Source organism: Protomyctophum bolini (assembly GCF_963924005.1).
Source record: "Protomyctophum bolini genome assembly, chromosome: 10".
In the NCBI taxonomy this organism is placed as follows: Eukaryota; Metazoa; Chordata; class Actinopteri; order Myctophiformes; family Myctophidae; genus Protomyctophum; species Protomyctophum bolini.
Window position 1 is genome coordinate 11,270,005 of NC_137871.1, and position 20,114 is coordinate 11,290,118.

The 20,114-nt window shown below is 44.4% G+C and overlaps 1 protein-coding gene across 1 annotated transcript in view; it reads right to left on the reverse strand.

Moving 5' to 3' along the window:
* LOC308323073 (progesterone receptor-like) overlaps nt 1-19,404 on the reverse strand; it is a 58,583-nt gene extending 39,179 nt beyond the window's left edge. Inside the window, exons 1-4 of the mRNA XM_080774675.1 lie at nt 18,386-19,404; nt 10,959-11,101; nt 8,084-8,200; nt 46-180 (exon numbers count right to left, since the gene is read on the reverse strand). Of these exons, the coding sequence (XP_080630801.1) occupies nt 46-180; nt 8,084-8,200; nt 10,959-11,101; nt 18,386-19,338 (1,348 nt within the window). The 5' untranslated portion in view covers nt 19,339-19,404. The remainder of the gene's footprint in view (nt 1-45; nt 181-8,083; nt 8,201-10,958; nt 11,102-18,385) is intronic.
* Between the last annotated feature and the right edge of the window lie 710 nt (nt 19,405-20,114).

Genomic DNA, 20,114 nt, shown 5'->3' on the forward strand with positions numbered 1-20,114 from the left:
CAAGAGTGAAATACTCCTTTAAGTGGTTTAAGTAACACAACAGACCTTGAGCGGGTACGCTGCTACTGCCAGGTTCCTCCATCGCGGGCCTCCTCGCTGCCCCTTCTTCCAGGACCCACGCAGTCTGGTTCTGCTCTTCCTCTCCGCCTCTCGTCTGCCCGATTCCCTTTGGTCTCCGGCCTGGTTAGCGGCCGCCGCAGACAAATAGGATGCAGGGGAAACACGCAGCACGCATGCCAAAAACCAGATGGGTGGAAAAACAAAGTAAACAAAACAGTTTTGTACTCCAGTTTTGTACTCAGGGAAAAAGGCAGAGAATCGGTGACAATGAGCTCAACTGAGAGAATTAATTTGAGCGGCCATACATGGATATCGGTGAATACTACTTTACTTAGAAGTATTTTTGTTCATTATTTTTCATTTTGTAAACGTATTATATTCAGTCACTCATTGGTGTCTGTAAGCAAAATGTACTGTATGTGGCTGGGACCCACATATATTTTGAAACAAAACAAATTTGAATACATATTTAAGTATTAAAAAAGCATGCACTTTTGAATTCTTAAGTATTTTTTAAAAGCAAGTAGTCCAGTACAGATTCTAAAAAACACCTTCTAAATCCTCACTTAAGTTTTCCGAAAAACTTCAATTATTTATATAGCAGCATAATTATTATTGAATACCGTACATACTGTACAGAACCCCAAGAGTGGTTCCCGTCCAGAAGACAAGGGTTACAAAAAGGAGTTCCCGCCTATAATGGGTTAAGTAAAATAAAAATAATTGACCGAGCAAATTTCACTTCTGTCATATTCAAACAGAAATATCTATATCACCAAGGGCGGTCGGCCACATTTATGACAGTGTATCTGAGCTGGAACATTTCATTAGTTAAGCTCACATCCACTGCATCTGAGGTATTTGACCATCGTGACCTCCTCTGTACTGCACCACTTTTTTGAACGTACACCAAAAAGCTTCACAATTAATTATGTCTCTCCCACGCACGGACACACGGACTCACACATACTGTACACGTGCGCGCACATGTATGAGCAGTGAGCACGCACACACAGGAAGGCCGAAGCTTATTAGTAGGTATAGAGGCAGAAAGATAAGATTACCAGGCGGCCTGCCGGTTCACCTCCCGGGCCAGGTCTGTTATGTTTGTCAAAGTGTCCCATGTGCAAGATACTTAACCAATGAAGTCCTAATAAGCTGCTCACAGATGATTGTGATGAGCACCTGTAGTCCGGGAGCGATAGTTTTTTCTCAACTGATTCTTGTAGCTTGGGGTCACCTCTTAAGAATTGAAGAGGGTGCCCAGTGTTATCCCTTGAGCATTTTTTGAGTTGTGCAACCACTCCCTTATGGAGCACATTAACTGTATTTATGATGATTTCGGGTGTGCCCGTACAGTACAGTACAGTACAGTACAGTACAGTACAGTACAGTACAGTACAGTACAGTACAGTACAGTACAGTACAGTACAGCAGTGATTCCCAACCTGTGTGCCGCCTAAAATGCCGGCAAAGAAATGGAATGAATGTAACACCTCCCCGGACAACAATAGCTGGGCTGCGTTCCATTGACAACTCGTCCATCACGGACACACAGACAATCGCCTGTCCATTTAGTGAAGCTACCCTCGGCTGTATAGGAATGCTAATTTATGGCTTTGAATGGGGCCCATCACGACGAGGCCTTTTCGTGGAGGGGTCAGAATTAAATTTGGACTGTGGTACTTAATTATTGAAGTTTGCCAAACGTAAATTCAAGTGAAGTTTATGGAAAGGAGTCCTGCCTGACTGCACTGAACCAACGGGTTCACCGCGCACACACACACACACACACACTCACACTCACTGAGCGAGGTAGCAGTGTGATGACGTTCTTAGTGTGTGTGGATATAGATATATGGTGTAAAAATAATAATGATATAAGAAAGGCTGGGAAACACTGCTGTAGAGGGACCGGACCCCACACGGTAACCGACCCGGCCCCCTATGGGCGTGTTCCTGGGGGTCTGGATGTTCCGGGGACCCCCCGCATGCATGGTAACTCTGTCATTTCTCTACCGTTTCGGACGCGGGGCGGCTCACCGGAACCGGGCCGGCACCCTGGGTGCGTTCCTATGGGCCTGGAACGTCCGGGGAGCACACGGAGTTGCACCACTCACTTCACACGGGTGTGATATTTGTTATTAACCCCTTAATTAATGCCCGAAACACTGAAAATCCACCCAAAACAGAGTTTTATGGTATTTAATGCAAAATACTTGGTCTAAATGCATCAAATTGGCTTTCTACAGTGTTTATGAATGTGGAAATGCACAATGAATTAGATTTATGATTACAGGTAATGCATTATTAATTAATGCATATTAACGCCTTCGTGCCCGGAAACCCCAACATTCCATAAAATATATATATATTTGGAGATCTAAATGCATCAAATCTGCTTTTTGAAGTGTTTATCCATGTACAATATCAGAATAGGGCATTTTTAGATATTAACCCCTTCATGCTTAAAACGGCAGAATCCCATCAAATACGATAATCAATGCAAATGCAACACATTTTCATTTCATTTCGGGCCTATCGTGAGCATTCTACACCAAAACACCAACGGAACATTGTGTGCATGGCAAACCACATACACATTCTTTGCTTACAGCACGCAACCTTTATAATTGCACACATGTCATCTGGGGCATGTTTTGTATTCTTCAGGGAGATTCTTAGGGCTCAGTGGCTCAGTTTTTCCATCCAAACTGCTCTGGGTCCCATCGCTGGTGGACGTGGCTTTCTGAATTTGCATTCCATCCTCGGTGAACATGGCAGTTAGAACTGGTGCCAGCTCATAGGCGAGGGCATCCTCCACATGGACATCACGGTCACTAGACAAGGAGTATGATGACGAGGACCCTTGAATAGATAGCTCACGGACTGTCATTCATCCAACATTCAGTTTAGACATACTGTACCGTACGCCTGACTGAGTACAGTAGCTGCAGATCATTGATAGGGCTCTTTGAATGTATTTTTCTCATAGCCTGTATCTGCTTAAGCTTTAAAAAAAACCACCATCTTCACTTTAGATGGGATGGTCTTGTAAAATACCTTTTGACCAGGTCTTTTCTAAATCTTGTAAGATTGTGTTCCCACTCTTCATAGTGTAGCCTCGCAGTGGCCAGACGATAAAAGTATGGCCAGGCCATCTTTACAGCACGGTTTACATTGACAACTGATGATGTTCACAATGCTCGTTGTGTCTGATGACACTTGATTTAGCTTCCTCTTTGTGATAGAGATGTAGGCCTACTGTTGCAGTATCCCTGTTGTCCTCTTCCACCTCTTCCATGTCTGGCTCAATCTCGGAGCAGATGTGACAACTCGGGGCCAAAGGTCTTCGCGGTCTCTTGCCTCAACGGTTATTCAAATAATCCATCCTGCACTGTGGCCGCACCTCCTGAAGGTGAACCCTATGAATTGGTTGGTCCACCGACCATTCCATGGTGTCACATAAAAATACCTTTGAACACGTGGAGGTACTTGTCAGGTAGTAGATGAACATGTGGAGGGACTTGTCAGGTAGTAGATGAACATGTGGAGGGACTTGTCAGGTAGTAGATGAACATGTGGAGGGACTTGTCAGGTAGTAGATGAACATGTGGAGGGACTTGTCAGGTAGTAGATGAACATGTGGAGGTACTTGTCAGGTAGTAGATGAACATGTGGAGGGACTTGTCAGGTAGTAGATGAACATGTGGAGGGACTTGTCAGGTAGTAGATGAACATGTGGAGGTTGCTTGTCAGGTAGTAGATGAACATGTGGAGGTACTTGTCAGGTAGTAGATGAACATGTGGAGGGACTTGTCAGGTAGTAGATGAACATGTGGAGGGACTTGTCAGGTAGTAGATGAACATGTGGAGGGACTTGTCAGGTAGTAGATGAACATGTGGAGGTACTTGTCAGGTAGTAGATGAACATGTGGAGGGACTTGTCAGGTAGTAGATGAACATGTGGAGGGACTTGTCAGGTAGTAGATGAACATGTGGAGGGACTTGTCAGGTAGTAGATGAACATGTGGAGGGACTTGTCAGGTAGTAGATGAACATGTGGAGGGACTTGTCAGGTAGTAGATGAACATGTGGAGGGACTTGTCAGGTAGTAGATGAACATGTGGAGGGACTTGTCAGGTAGTAGATGAACATGTGGAGGGACTTGTCAGGTAGTAGATGAACATGTGGAGGTACTTGTCAGGTAGTAGATGAACATGTGGAGGGACTTGTCAGGTAGTAGATGAACATGTGGAGGGACTTGTCAGGTAGTAGATGAACATGTGGAGGTACTTGTCAGGTAGTAGATGAACATGTGGAGGTACTTGTCAGGTAGTAGATGAACATGTGGAGGGACTTGTCAGGTAGTAGATGAACATGTGGAGGCAGCTTGTCAGGTAGTAGATGAACATGTGGAGGCAGCTTGTCAGGTAGTAGATGAACATGTGGAGGCAGCTTGTCAGGTAGTAGATGAACATGTGGAGGCAGCTTGTCAGGTAGTAGATGAACATGTGGAGGCAGCTTGTCAGGTAGTAGATGAACATGTGGAGGCAGCTTGTCAGGTAGTAGATGAACATGTGGAGGCAGCTTGTCAGGTAGTAGATGAACATGTGGAGGTACTTGTCAGGTAGTAGATGAACATGTGGAGGTACTTGTCAGGTAGTAGATGAACATGTGGAGGGACTTGTCAGGTAGTAGATGAACATGTGGAGGCAGCTTGTCAGGTAGTAGATGAACATGTGGAGGCAGCTTGTCAGGTAGTAGATGAACATGTGGAGGCAGCTTGTCAGGTAGTAGATGAACATGTGGAGGCAGCTTGTCAGGTAGTAGATGAACATGTGGAGGGACTTGTCAGGTAGTAGATGAACATGTGGAGGCAGCTTGTCAGGTAGTAGATGAACATGTGGAGGTACTTGTCAGGTAGTAGATGAACATGTGGAGGTACTTGTCAGGTAGTAGATGAACATGTGGAGGTACTTGTCAGGTAGTAGATGAACATGTGGAGGTACTTGTCAGGTAGTAGATGAACATGTGGAGGCAGCTTGTCAGGTAGTAGATGAACATGTGGAGGCAGCTTGTCAGGTAGTAGATGAACATGTGGAGGTACTTGTCAGGTAGTAGATGAACATGTGGAGGTACTTGTCAGGTAGTAGATGAACATGTGGAGGTTGCTTGTCAGGTAGTAGATGAACATGTGGAGGCAGCTTGTCAGGTAGTAGATGAACATGTGGAGGTACTTGTCAGGTAGTAGATGAACATGTGGAGGTACTTGTCAGGTAGTAGATGAACATGTGGAGGTACTTGTCAGGTAGTAGATGAACATGTGGAGGTACTTGTCAGGTAGTAGATGAACATGTGGAGGTACTTGTCAGGTAGTAGATGAACATGTGGAGGGACTTGTCAGGTAGTAGATGAACATGTGGAGGTTGCTTGTCAGGTAGTAGATGAACATGTGGAGGTTGCTTGTCAGGTAGTAGATGAACATGTGGAGGTACTTGTCAGGTAGTAGATGAACATGTGGAGGTACTTGTCAGGTAGTAGATGAACATGTGGAGGCAGCTTGTCAGGTAGTAGATGAACATGTGGAGGTTGCTTGTCAGGTAGTAGATGAACATGTGGAGGCAGCTTGTCAGGTAGTAGATGAACATGTGGAGGCAGCTTGTCAGGTAGTAGATGAACATGTGGAGGTTGCTTGTCAGGTAGTAGATGAACATGTGGAGGTACTTGTCAGGTAGTAGATGAACATGTGGAGGTACTTGTCAGGTAGTAGATGAACATGTGGAGGCAGCTTGTCAGGTAGTAGATGAACATGTGGAGGCAGCTTGTCAGGTAGTAGATGAACATGTGGAGGCAGCTTGTCAGGTGGTAGAGTAACATCAGATGGAGAAGGCAGTCATCTCATGTTCAGGCTAGATGTATGACATCAGCAATTGCAATCTGATCCAAGGCTCTAGCTCAGCCGCAGGGCACCCACACACATTCTGAAGGAACTTCTTGGCAAAAACATCTGACAGAACACCAGAGAGCCCACTTTCAGCTAATAGTTAACCTACTGTATATATATATATATATATATATATATATCAGATATATATAATATATATATATATATATATATATATATATATATATATATATATATATATATATATATATATATATATATATATATATATAACAAAATCATCAAGGCATGCATAGCAAGAAAATGCAAGATGCTCGAGATAGACGGCCTGAAACGGTTATTAACAGGCTCACACACAGGCAGCGGGCACCGCTTCAACTCAAGACAGGACAGACTTTTTTGAGTCGTGCAACCACTCCAAGGAACAGCAATGTCCGTGTTCACCTGTTCACCTACGTTAATGAGCACCAGTATATGACTATGAGTACCAGTAGGGGCGCTGTTGTGCCAGAAACAGAGAGAGGGATAGTGCTGCACTGTTGCCTGCTAAGAGAGAGAGAGAGAGAGAGAGAGAGAGAGAGAGGTGGGGGGGAGTTGCACCACTCAGTTCAGTTTTTTTAGTTTACCAAACTATAATCCACAAGATAGTGACGGTGTGAGCGCTATAGTGAATACCCGTGCGCAGCGCGAGGTAATTAACGCCGGCTGCAAACAATCAACGGTCTTTATTTGTGTGATTAACGGATTATATATATTTTAAAAAATTGGGCCGAATAAATACAATACTGGGCGTTGGGGGGGTGCGTCAGCTCGGTCAACGTCAAAGTCCTCCGCATCCCCAAACATAATCATTCGTGCCACAACCGATTCATGGGTGTATAAGTCAAAGAAAGGGGAGAGATGGTAGGGTAAGCACTATGCCCTGTTAGCCATGCAGCCTATATATTTCATGAGCTGCGGTGGCTTGTTAGGCCTGCACTCTCTCAATTAGGGATTTTCCCAGCGGTTAATTTCACTTCAACCTTTATTCAAATAGTTGCAAATGTATATTCATTCAAAAGCTTAATGTATTTTTGATCTATAAGGCCCAAACCTCATTTGAAAGAATATATTCAGTATAGTATATGACAGCCTTTTAAAATCTATATGACGTTAGAATTTTACACAGCTGTGCTACCAGTCTGTTTGCACGAATCCGGGTCGAATCACTTCAGCAGCGGTGACTGCCTATATAAGCTCCCCTATTCTCAATAGTAAATCGAAAAGACAAAAGACTTTGCCTGCTATGTATGTTTGTTTATCATACCTTTTAATTTTGCACTAAAAAAACATGCTCGACAGGAACTGTAGCCAAATAATGGCCCGGTGAAGACCGGTGCAAAATAAATAACGGCTAGATTGTTGTTTTTTACAGCTGTATCGGTATCGGCCAAGAATTTCCACATCAGCGCACCCCTACTTAATATGCAACCACCTGAAAAGAAATATGCTACCGTTGCACTAATTAATACAGATTGCAGAAAGCAGATTTGATACATTTCACTTGATTATTGTGCATACAATCTCAAAATATATCTTTCATTGGACTTTTGGTATGAAGGGAATAATATGCATTAATTAATAATGCATTTTAAATCATAAATCTAATTCAGTGTGCACATCCACATTCATAGACACTACTAGAAAGCCAATTTGATGCATTTAGACCAAGTATTTTGCATTAAATTCCGTACAGCTATAATAATGAGAACGATTTGAAATGGAAAACTCTTAAAAAAGGCCTAGAAAGGGCCTCATCCACCACCTTGCTCTTTTTCCAATGCATCGAGGCTGAAGGGGAAAGCAATGGAACACGGAGCTATCGCTCGAGGGGAGCTTTGATTAGTAGGGAAAGCAAACTTTATAGTTTTATCATTAATTAGAGCGCTAATTAACACGTTAAAGGCGTCGTTGGCGGTGCGGGATCTCATTAAAAAGACGTTAAAGGAGTCCAAGTTACAAGAATCAGTTGAAAAAAAAAATAACCACGTTCAGCCCAAAAATCACCCTTTCGCTCCCGGACTGTGGGGGGCAGCAAAACAAAAGTTAGCACATTCTACGCACACGCACTCACACCTTTGAGGCTCATCCCTGACAGGAAGCATCTCCTCAAGCGACATGAAGCACAGTTTTTCCGTCGCAACTTGTCGATGGTGCAGTCATTCCGGCTGGCGCACAGGTGGTTCTGTTTACCTGAGGACACACACACACACACACACACACACACACACACACACACGCGCGCACACACTGTGGATGAGGGCAGTGCATTAGCAATGCCAGCGGCTATTACTCATAAGCAACAACATGTGGGGCGTGAACTGATAACAAATTCGGGGAAAAAAGTGCTCCTCGGAGCTCAGGTCGAGAGATAATCATGATATGTATGTACCAATTTGCATGATGTTTGTACGAAATCTATATGAGTAATATCAAGAAATGTGCTTTGCAAAAATCGGTCTCCTGGTGGCACTACTATAAAAGACAGATGTGAAAAATGCAGGGCAGAGGTTACACGCCGATCGGTCCAGTTATATACGTAGGTAAAAACGTGAAATGGCCTGTTATAGGGCCACCATTGCTGATTTTGAGGCCGGAGATGTCCACAGACAGACACACACCCACGGACGGACGGACGGACAGACAGGGTGTATGAAACATAGTCTCTGCCACGCCTTCGGCCTGGCGGAGACAATAATTGCTCTTGAGGTCACGGTGCGCTGTCACAGTCAACCGATCGCGTGGGAGAATGTGGTGCTGTATACAGTACACCCAATGTCACACAAAAATTATTAAAACAATAAGCCCCAAGAGGACACGGTTTACTGTGACTTTAGAACCTGCTAAGCGCTCCCAGCTGTTCTACAATCACTGTAAACCATGGCCTCAGGTGGCTTATTGCTTTTATAATACGGTAAACCAAATACGGCAACATGAAAATCATAGACATGTCCAGGGGCAGAGCGCGTGTTGAATGGTGCATTTATATTAGAACTTTTATCCAAAACGTTTTAGATTGTGCAATACATTCACCCATTCATATACACCGATGGCGGAGGAAACCATGCAGAGGCACCAACCTGCACATCGGGAGCAATAGACCTTGCGGTAAGCCCCACCCACCCGCGCACCTGCCCCGCTACGGTTGCTAAGCAGGACAAGCAGGACTCCACTGAGGACCGTGTTGTGTCGGCGGTTTTTCCGAAGAGGAATAGAAGCATTCATATCAACAACATCCATACTATAATAACGCCATGGTGAAACGTTGCTGTTGGGTATAGTGCTTCGTAGGTACCCCCAGAACGTTTTCTTTTTATTCCTTTCCCCGTGGGTGCGCACATGTCAATGTTTACAATATGGAGGTGGAGGAGGCAGCAGCGGCGGTGGCGGTCACTCGTTCACCCTCCCTGCTACTAAATCATACTATTAACCTCTTAACTTTTACTAAACAATGGTTAAATCAATCGTCTAATAAACAACAAACAACTTACCTTGGTGAAAATGGTGTGCTTTTTTAACTTTCTCCTGTCCACAGTGAGTGGACGGCCACATAACTTCGCCCACAGCCAGTCTGTCTATCCCAAAAAGAACGCTGCTTACCCTTTTCTGCACATTGTATCCAAAAAGTGAAGGTCCGCTAATGGTCTAAACTAATTTGAATTTAGGAACAGCAAAGAAAATCCAACATTAAGCGGTTAAACGAGCGTTTAGATAGCTTGTTTAGTGAGCCTTACTGGGGGCTTGGGATAGACAGACTGGCTGTGGGTGAAGTTATGTGGCTGTCTACAGACTTCACACAAGCAACTGAACGTGCAGAAAGTTACAGAGCACACCGTTTTCACCAAGGTAAGTTGTTTGTTGTTTATTAGACGATTGATTTAACCATTGTTTAGTGAAAGTTAAGACATTAATACTAGTATGATTTAGTAGCCTACAGGGAGGGTGAACGAGTGACCGCCACCGCCGCTGCTGCCTCCTCCACCTCCATATTGTAAACATTGACATTGACATGTGCGCACCCACGGGAAAAGGAATAAAAAGAAAATGCCCCAAACGTTCTGGGTACCTACGAAGCACTGTTGTTGCAGGACGCCCAACAGCAACGTTTCACCATGGTGTTATTATAGTATGGATGTTGTTGATATGAATGCTTCTATTCCTCTTCGGAAAAACTGCCGACATAACACGGTCCTCAGTGGGGGATCACAGATGTTTGTCCTGCTTAGCAAGGGTATCGGGGCAGGTGCGTGAGTGGGTGGGGCTTACCGCGAGGTCTAATAGGGTTCAGAGTCTTCCTTAAGGACTCTAACTCTGGCCATTCTATCGGCCACTCTCTACCCCTGAGCCACTGCCGTGTTGGCGGGGGGGGGGGGGGGCGTTCATGTTTTAAACACTTAACACTGAACCGACTTCCAAAGAGGACATGTGCAAGCAAACTGAACTGTCAGTAACCGCAACATAGCCTAATGTTAAAATACTTTGACCATCAGATAGGGTACTCTGTGTGCACATAAAGAAGTTGCAAGGCAAACTCTGAATGGTACGCAATATCTATATATACATTTAAAGAGTAACGCATTCGTTGTTAAACTCTTGACAGTGCCAGGGGAAGTGCCAGGAAAAGAAAAATGCGAATGGTAATCCACTACACGTGGCCCAGGTGTGTGCTTATATAGCTAATAGTATTTTACAACGGCTTTGAAGCACCAGGAAAGGCAGCAGGTGAGTTTTCAGTTCTGTAGGTGCCAGGCCATGGAGGGATGGAGAGGTTAATTATCTAGAACCTTAAAAACAGATGCTTTATATATAACTGGCAGTGAAGTTAGAGAGAGAGTGTGTGTGTGTGTGTGTGTGTGTGTGTGTGTGTGTGTGTGTGTGTCTGTGTGTGTGTGTGTGTGTGTACCTACATAGTGTCCCCAATGTGTATACGTGTGATACATTTCGTACACACCTGCAGCAGCCCTCTTGAAGAACACCTTGCAGCTGCCACAGGTGACCGCACCGTAATGACAGCCCGACGCGTCATCGCCACAAACCTGGCATACTCTCCTGTCGGACAGGTACACACTTACACCTGGATACAGGGAGTCGTACCTTGACACACACACACACACACACACACACACACAGAACACACACACACACACACAGAACACACACACATACGTTTATTATTGAAGTGTTATCCTGGTATGCAGCATAGCAGGATAAACAGGGTCACTGATTTTTGTGATGGACAAAAGACTTCTAGTCTCTCTATTAACCAATTTAAGCCTGAACTCAACATTTGAAAAAAAAGGAAAAATCGAAAATTTAGAATTGTTTTTTGTGAAAATATTTATTTAGATTTAGAATCTAAATCCTCCAGTTTTTTTTAAATAAATATTTTCACAATTTAAAAAAAAATAGCAGACCTACAGCTCGTAGCGCGCTTGTAGATCTGCTATTTTTCAATAGCTAAAGCATAGCGTAAAGCTAACACCAACAGGGGTTCCCGCCCAACATGGGTTAATTACTTAGCGGCAACAACACTTCAACAAAGGGGGATCTGGAGCACACATAGTCAATTTGGCATCTTCCGCTGTCTAGTGTTTCGCCGCATTACAAATCGCCAAATTGACCGTGCGCTTCCAAGTCTAGAACAATGTACTGGATTTATTCATATCACCGTCCCATTTCAGAACCGCTTCACAGTTTTACAGGTGCTTTCAACTTTCAGGTACTTTCAACAGTGAGTGACATTTTGTTTTTGTGCAAGCTCCATCGTTTTGATCTTGAGCTTGATGGAGTTTTGATGGAGTTTCCCAGGAAGAGAGAGGAAAGTCATAATTTGCGACCGAAGGTCTCAACTATGGAATTGTGCATTTCCCGTGATTCAGTATTTTAGCCGTGACGTGAGCGCCCCCCTCCAGAGATACTTACGGGTCCTACTTTTGTGTCCCCATAGAGTTATACTGTGTCCCTCCGTCGGACTAAATCAGAGACTAAAACAACCACGAAAGTCACATTTTAGCGCTTTCCTCGCAACAACAAAGCTGCTGCTCTCCTAAATCTGGCTGTGGCAGGCCGTCTGCCCCACACTGGATACTATCGCCATTTTATTTCATTGTGTCAACTTAATCCTCATTAATTGCAAACTATAGATTCCTCAACCCTGCACACATTCTAAATCTGCCCCCGAAATATTGTACTGAGCAAATGGACTGTTACCACCTTCAATAGTAATGATAATAATAGTCTTTATTGTCTCCACATCATATATTTTCATTGTCATGGACACTCATTAATAATTCTACTCGAGTTGGAAGCAGTTGGACCCATTTTAACCCTCATTGGCTTTCTTTCTGAATAATAACGTCATTGTAAAAAGACTCACGCGTTTAGATATTCTATTTACAATGAGATGCAGACGGGAGCTGGTGCCACTTGGACCCGGACGTAACGTAGCGCTACAAAATGACGGACTTAAATACAGAATTGTGTTGGTCGGGCACCGTCAGTGTGTTGGTCGAGCACCATATATGGTGGTGCCCAGGTCTCGTGACATCATGTGACATCATCAGGGATGGAGATGTTGAGACCCTGATGTCATAGTAAAGGCGACCTGCTGTCGCAGTTAAGCCCATATATGGAGATCCCTGATGTCATCAATATTGGCCAGCAACCCTTAGATCTCCACATATGGATATATGTTCTCAACAGGCCCACCTGTCCATTCAAACTCTAGCCCGGGACTACCCCAAAGTTATTAGTGCAGCCACGCCCGGCAGCCGGCGAAAACGACAGTTTTCAACAGGCCGGAAAATGAAGGCCCGTCCCGGGCCCTCATCAAACCATACACTCACTGGGCCGATATACCACCCATAGACGTCCTCAGGCGCCCTCAGGCGTCTTACTGGTTTATAGCAGCTTAATACTGCTAATCACAATAATCTCATCTCAAATGGGTACCGGTATAGATCTACGATACAGTATTTACCAAGCATATCCATCCAGCAGTTTATGGGATGGCACGGAAGTACATCTTTGTACATGCTCCGATACCGATACTGGTATCGGTTATACTCGGGCCGACGATACCACCCTCAAGTACTCATACTCGGTACTCGGCCCCCGATACTCTGAACCCGAGTACCAAAACATCCAGTTGACACTGGGCTGAACGAATGCAACGGCAGTAATTCTGCCCCGAGCATAAATGACAAGTGACAAGTGTCGGTGTGACAATGAAATTAAACCGGAGAAAAAGGGGGTAAAAAGAAGTGGTTACTCAACGGAAATAAAAAAAGTACTCGTATCGGCGAGTACTAAAATTTAAATACTTCGGACACACAACGTGTTATCCTGGTATGCAGCATAGCAGGATAAACAGGGTCACTGATTTTTGTGATGGACAAAAGACTTCTAGTCTCTCCATTAATACTAAGCAGCAACAACACACAGTTCAACAAAGGGGGATTTGGAGCACACAGTCAATTTGGCATCTTCCGCTGTCTAGTGTTTTCATGTTTTGCCGCATTACAAATCGCCAAATTGACCGAACATTTTAAAAAAGTACTCGTATCGGGTACAGAAATTTAAATACTTCGGTATTCGGTCTGGGGGGAAAAATGGCAACGGGACACACAATTACGATAAAACTCCTCAAACAAAGAAAGATGCACAGATGGTACACAGTGAACACTCCTTGGCCTAAAAACTGCCATAGCCATATGGATATGGCCGAATTTAGGCTAAGGAGTGTTTTTCATGCAAAACTAAGTTTTGCCCCTAGTTTGACATGCTGCATGCTACTTAAAGAAGAGTATGATGAAATATTTTTTGTTGTCTATGGTGTGTGGGTATACAAAACTTTTTTTTCGCGATATTTCCGGCAGAGCAGACCTCTCATTCTGTTGACCAAGTGAATAGAAAAAAAAAACACAAATAAAAAGTATGTCATGACATCATTCACAGGTTAATCTCTATTCCCTTTTGAGCCGCCCTGTGGCCGCCCCATGGCCAATTCCGTGAAAAATGCGTACGGGCGAACATGCTAATCCATGCTAAATTCTGCTCCCTGCTCAGCTGCACCAAATGGCCCTATAGGGTTAGTGTTAGCCAGGCTCAGGCTTAGTTAAAATGCACACCATCGGACCAATTCACTAGAATGGGCCTCTTGGATTATGGCATGGCAGCGTGCCATTAGGCACAGTGGAGGTTTTGAACCCCAGGAAATGTTAATGGTTGTTGAATCAACACTCAGGATTTCACTTAAGAGGTCCAGTGTGACGAATACAGAGAGAGACAGACAGACAGAGAGAGAGAGAGAGAGACACAGACAGACAGACAGACAGACAGACAGACAGACAGACAGACAGACAGACAGACAGACAGACAGACAGACAGACAGACAGACAGACAGACAGACAGGACGTCTGCGTCATGCCAGACACAACATGGCGATTATAATAAGTATCAGATTAATGATGCTAAGTTTGTCCACTGTTTCAAGCCACCTAATCTAACTTGGTAATGCAATGTTTACCATCGGTAGAGTGCAGGGGATGAAACCGTAGGCCGATTTTTGTACTGCAGTTTTGCTTTCCAGGTCAGCTTAACAAGTACAGCAGGGGGGGTACATGGCAGGCTCTGACATGACCTTATGGGTGCATTCGGAAATATGCAGAGAGAGAGAGAGAGAGAGAGCACTGTGTGATCTCTGGCCGTTGGTAAATGCTGTGCAGTCGGTGCATTTAACGCTCAGAAATACAGTGCACTGTGCCCCAGAAATACAGTGCACTGTGCCCCAGGTGCATGACATCACCCGGAAAACTGTCTAGGACGATTTCATGCCCCTTTAAGCCCTATATTTTTGTCACGGTGTCTACACAAGCTTATTGTGAGCTTGTAGAACTGCTATTTTTTTCCTCTTCAAAGAAAACAAGAACAGATAATTAGGGACACGTACGTACCGCAGGGCTAATGTGATTAAATATCCGATTGGCAAGCATGTTCTTTCGTACAATATTGAGCTGACCATGAATTCAGCCCGTGAACAAGATAGTCTTTGGTAGTGGCTGTGACTCTGTTAACTGAGCATCAATCAAGTAAAAATCCAGTTCATTTTCTCACATTCTTGGCAGTGAATCTACAGCAGGTGCTTTATCTCTTGTTTACAGTGACACTTATAGAAGAAGTCTGAACGCGTGCAAGGTTATAGCCACAGCAGGAATAAAGTAAACTCATAAAATGTTAGCGGGGAGAAGAAACATACTTTGATTCAGTCTAGTTCTGTGTGAAACACTATACCTCCCAAGGCCATACGGCAAGACAGCTTTAGGAGTGCAATTGATTTAAGGTGGCCCATGTGTGAGTGCAATGTAGCCTACCATGTCTTCCTTTTGCAGAAAATGTTTCTCTCAAACTCATTAGACAGACTTCACTCATGTCTCCATATGTCCATAACTAAGCCTTAACTAAGGGTCTAACTTTACTAAACCCTTCCATTGACAGGTCTGACAAGGACAGACAATTTAACCCATTTAGGCCTGCTGTCGATTAAAAAAAAAAAGGCTTCTAAATCCTATCATTTTTCTGAAAAACCCATGTTTCTATGTCAGTTGTGCTCAACCTTTTTCATGTCAAGGAACCCACATAACTATCTCTATTGGGCCACACGGACCCCCATCTCAACCCCCCCCCCCCCCAGAAGCAAATATTTTAGTTAAAAATGTTCGCTCTGAAATATATATTCAATGATTTGCGTCACATTTTAACGAAATTCAAAGTCCAGCCAGCCGTCTGCTGTCCAGCCTCTCCCACCCCTCACTGGGGAAGATTCTGGGAGGAAAACAGACACGGGGCGAGTCTTCTTGTTACCATCTGTACAGTGTACACACACTCTCACAGTACGTTTTAACAGCGGGCGACAGACAGCCAGACGAATTTTCCGGGAAGTGCATTATTTGTCTATATGGGGGACCCGGCAACTATACCGGCGATATCAGGCGAACGGCCCATAGTAAAAAAAGAAAAGTGGGCGGAGGCGCTGCCATGTCATGTCACCACCATCACAACAAGGATTACGTGTTATAGAAGGATCTGTATTCTGAAACTGGGATGTGCATAATCGTTTTCCTTCTTTACATAGGACGCAGGACCACGTTGGTTTCATTAAGCTTTTATGTGTATATATCCTGTGTTCAAGTTATGATTATGATTACTTGCATTACCGAAATAAACCCGAATCAGCGTCGACAGTCTGAGCAGCGGGGACCTCAATGTGAAAGTGGCTATTTCTTACTTCCTAAATGTGGAAAAAGTAAAGAATCAACCTGAGATCAGATTCTAAAAATGTCTTTTACATTCTGACAGTTTTCTGAAAAAGCTATGTTTCTATGTCAGTGGTTCTTCGATTTTTCAAAAATAGCAGACCTACAAGCTCGTAGCGTGGCGCGCTATGAGCTTGTAGATCTGCTATTTTTCAATAGCTAAAGCATAACATAATGCTAACACCAAAAGGGGTTCCCGCCCCAAAATGGGTTAAAGTTATGTTCTGGAAAATGGTATGAAATAATGTAAAGTATACATGATTTGAACATGCACTCACTGTACACCATTATCAGACATACATTTACCCTTCAAGTTGTTTCATGCCATAACACAGGTTTCGCAGCAATTTGTAGCAATTGTTGAAATAGGCCATAAACGTCAAATATTCAAGCATGTTCAAATCATGAATAGGCCCACTTAACTTTGCCTTATTTCAGACCAAAACTAAATACATGTAGCCTATTTATTTATTTTTTTGTTACATTTTGGAAAGAATAATTAATTTAGCATTAAGGTGCCCAAACTTCTCAGGTGTCTTCCGGGTACCACTCTAGAGAGATGGTGCTAAAGGTGCTGCAAGTATAGCTCTGGTCCATAGCTCTAATGCGTTGCATTTAGAGCTATATATGTTACTCTCGACTTCCGCCGCTCGCATGAATGCAGACCAGCCTCTACTCTTTGGCGTAAATAAAAAGAACGTTTTTGCTACTCACCAAAACAAAGGCGGTTTGTGTCATTAGAAAGCCTACTTTCCTTAGTGGTAGCACTCTGAGCCCCCCACCACACGTATAAATGGTACTTTTTTGGCAAGAAAGGGATTTTTTTTCACCGGAGGAAAAATATTCTCTATGAGGCAATTCTCTGGGCAATATCGGTAGACGGCGCAGTGGAGTAACTAAAAGTTTTTTTTCTTTTCCGGTGGAAACAAAATCCCCTTTTGGCCAAAACGTACCGTTTATACGTGTGGTGGGGGGCTCAGAGTGCGTCCACTAAGGAAAGTAGGCTTTCTAATGACACAACCCGCCTTTGTATTGGTGAGAAGCAAAAACTTTCTTTTTATTTAGGCTAAAGACAAGAGGCTGGTCTGCATTCATGCGAGCGGCGGATGTCGAGAGTAACATATAGCTCTATGGACCAGAGCTACTGCAAGTAATACTTTTTTGTGTTAGTGTTATTATAGTAGTTAATATTACCATAGTAATCACTGTTTTGTGTGTGTGTGTGTGTGTGTGTGTGTGTGTGTGTGTGTGTGTGTGTGTGTGTGTGCAGTAATACTTTTGATTTTTTTAATAAGTGTTATAGTAGTTAATATTACCATAGTAATCACTGTTTAATAAGTGTTATAGTAGTTAATATTACCATCTAATCACTGTTTTGTGTGTGTGTGTGTGTGTGTGTGTGTGTGTGTGTGTGTGTGTGTGTGTGTGTGTGTGTGTGTGTGTGTGTGTGTGTGTGTGTGTGTGTGTGTAATTGAGACAAAATTGGAACTGGAACACTATACATTTTGAAGCTGCACGATAGATGGGTTCTCTTGATTGGATGAAATTGGTACAGCCAATTAACCAAAAGCACATGTTTAAGTTGTGTCCAGTATAGTCTGTAAAAAAGTAGGTATATGTAGTCTAATCTATAGGCTATGATACCTATACCAATACCGTCACCTATCGATGCAAAGAAGGCATGCATGTACGAATTTGTACATATGCCTACATAATCTAAAAACTAAGATTCCTTTCAGCCCTATATTAGTTAAAGAAAACACACCACTTGGAATTAACTGGAGTATAGTCAGTAGACCGTAAAAAATATTGTACTGGAAAACTATAAGCAAAGCAATTATACCGTTTAGGTCTACCGTCAAACGCGAGAAATGTATATTATTGTTAATTATTATTTTTGACATTGTGGTAACAAATAGGGTTATTTGTTACAATAATTTAGGCCTATACCGAATTAGAAAGCAAGGTATGAAAGTGTGAACTAGATGTGAAAACCAAATATGAAAGGAGGAAACTATATATAGCAGCCTATGTGGCATTATATTTATATTGTCATCATTTTTACCTGGTCATATCGACCCAGCCAACGGCTTCTCTCTTGACAGGAGAATAGGCGTGATGACTTGGATCTGGATGGATCTCGATCATCTCGCTCGGGTAACTTTCCACTTGGCCGCGTCCCATCATCATCAGCCCCGCATGCAGGGCACCTTTCGCCCCGACGTCCTGCCCGCCTGCAGACGGGACAACACAGCGGCAGTGTTGTTGCTGCTGCTGCATGGAGGTGGAGGAGGAGGAGGACTGTCCATAGTTACAGTGTTTGCACAACGAATTACATGCTGCGCCCGCCGGCGGTCCGCCTCGCTCCGGCTCGAATCGGTCGCTGCGTGCTGCTATGCTGTCATTCACGCACCACACGCCGGCGCCCAGGTGACAGGCGGGGAGCGAGGGGCCGAGGAGCTGCTGCTCCTCGTCACTGCAGGCGGTGCCCGCAGCAGTCATGAAGAAGTTGGACTCCTTCCAGGTGTTGGTGTACCGCGGCACGGCGGCGGTGGTGGTGGTGGGACACACGCTCCGTGCTCCGCCGTCCGCGTCCTCCTCGCTGGACCTCAGGAGATCCATGCAAGAGGTCAGTCGGTACATGTCACCGGGACTCACCCCGGCTGCGAGGAGCGACGACGCCGCCGCCGCAACTGGCCGCGGTGGTGCCGCGGAGGAGTCGCCGCGGACGTGGTGACCTGGCGAGGCCGGCGTGCCCGCTGTCGCTGCTGCTGCTGCTGCCTCGTCGTCGTCGTCCGGGGAACTTGTGTCCTCAAAAGCTCCGTTAATATTATAATTAGAGCAAATAGTGATGTCGTTCTGCTGAGCGCCCAGAGCCAAGGACACGGAGACCGCGTTGCTGAGACTCTCACAAGTGTCTGGAACAATATCTGTAGCAGGACCGCGTTTCTTTATTGTTGTTAATAAAGTGCTAGGAAGTTTATCCAACTCGGCGGCCGCTCTCGACCGAAGAGACATCTTCTTCTTCCCCCCTCGCTTAGAATTTCAGTAATTTTTATTTAGTGGCAAATATGCACGAGAGAGAGCGAGAGAGAGAGAGAGAGAGAGAGAGAGAGAGAGCGCGTGTGAGTTGAGTGAGTGTGTGTGTGTGTGTGTGTGTGTGCGAGAGAGAGAGAGGGGGGGGGGGGAGAGATACAGACAGATGGGGGAGAGAGAGAGAGAGAGAGAGAGAGAGAGAGAGAGAGAGAGAGAGAGAGAGAGAGAGACACGGAGGGAGGGAGCAATACAACATTTCCCGGGGTGTGAGCAAGCATTTGCCCAATGAGAGTTCGGTCATGTGTTTGTCTGGTTGCTCCCCGCTCTCACTAGAATAAAACCAGATCAGATATATAATCCAAACCAATCGCCATAGAGGCGAGGAGGGAAGTCCTGAACGAACGAAGTGTTGCAGTACATCAATGTCACCACTAGTGGGCGCATGTGAACGTTCTCTACCAGTACCTCGAGTGGTTGTCAAACTTTTCATGTCAAGAAGAACCCCGCAAATTAATAATATGCATTTAATTTGCCTGCGGACCCCCCCTTTTTGACAATATTTGTGCACCAGCTTAATTAGGGTGACCAGATGTGTGGGACATTCCCTCATTTCCAAGACTTTTCAGCTGTCCGTCCCACAAATCCGTCCTGTACAAGCCGTTTGTACTTAGACATGCATGCATGGCTTAATCTTTGAGACAAGCATAATGCTGCATGTATACTGGCAGGAAGGATCAACCAGGTATAGGCTTCCTGTT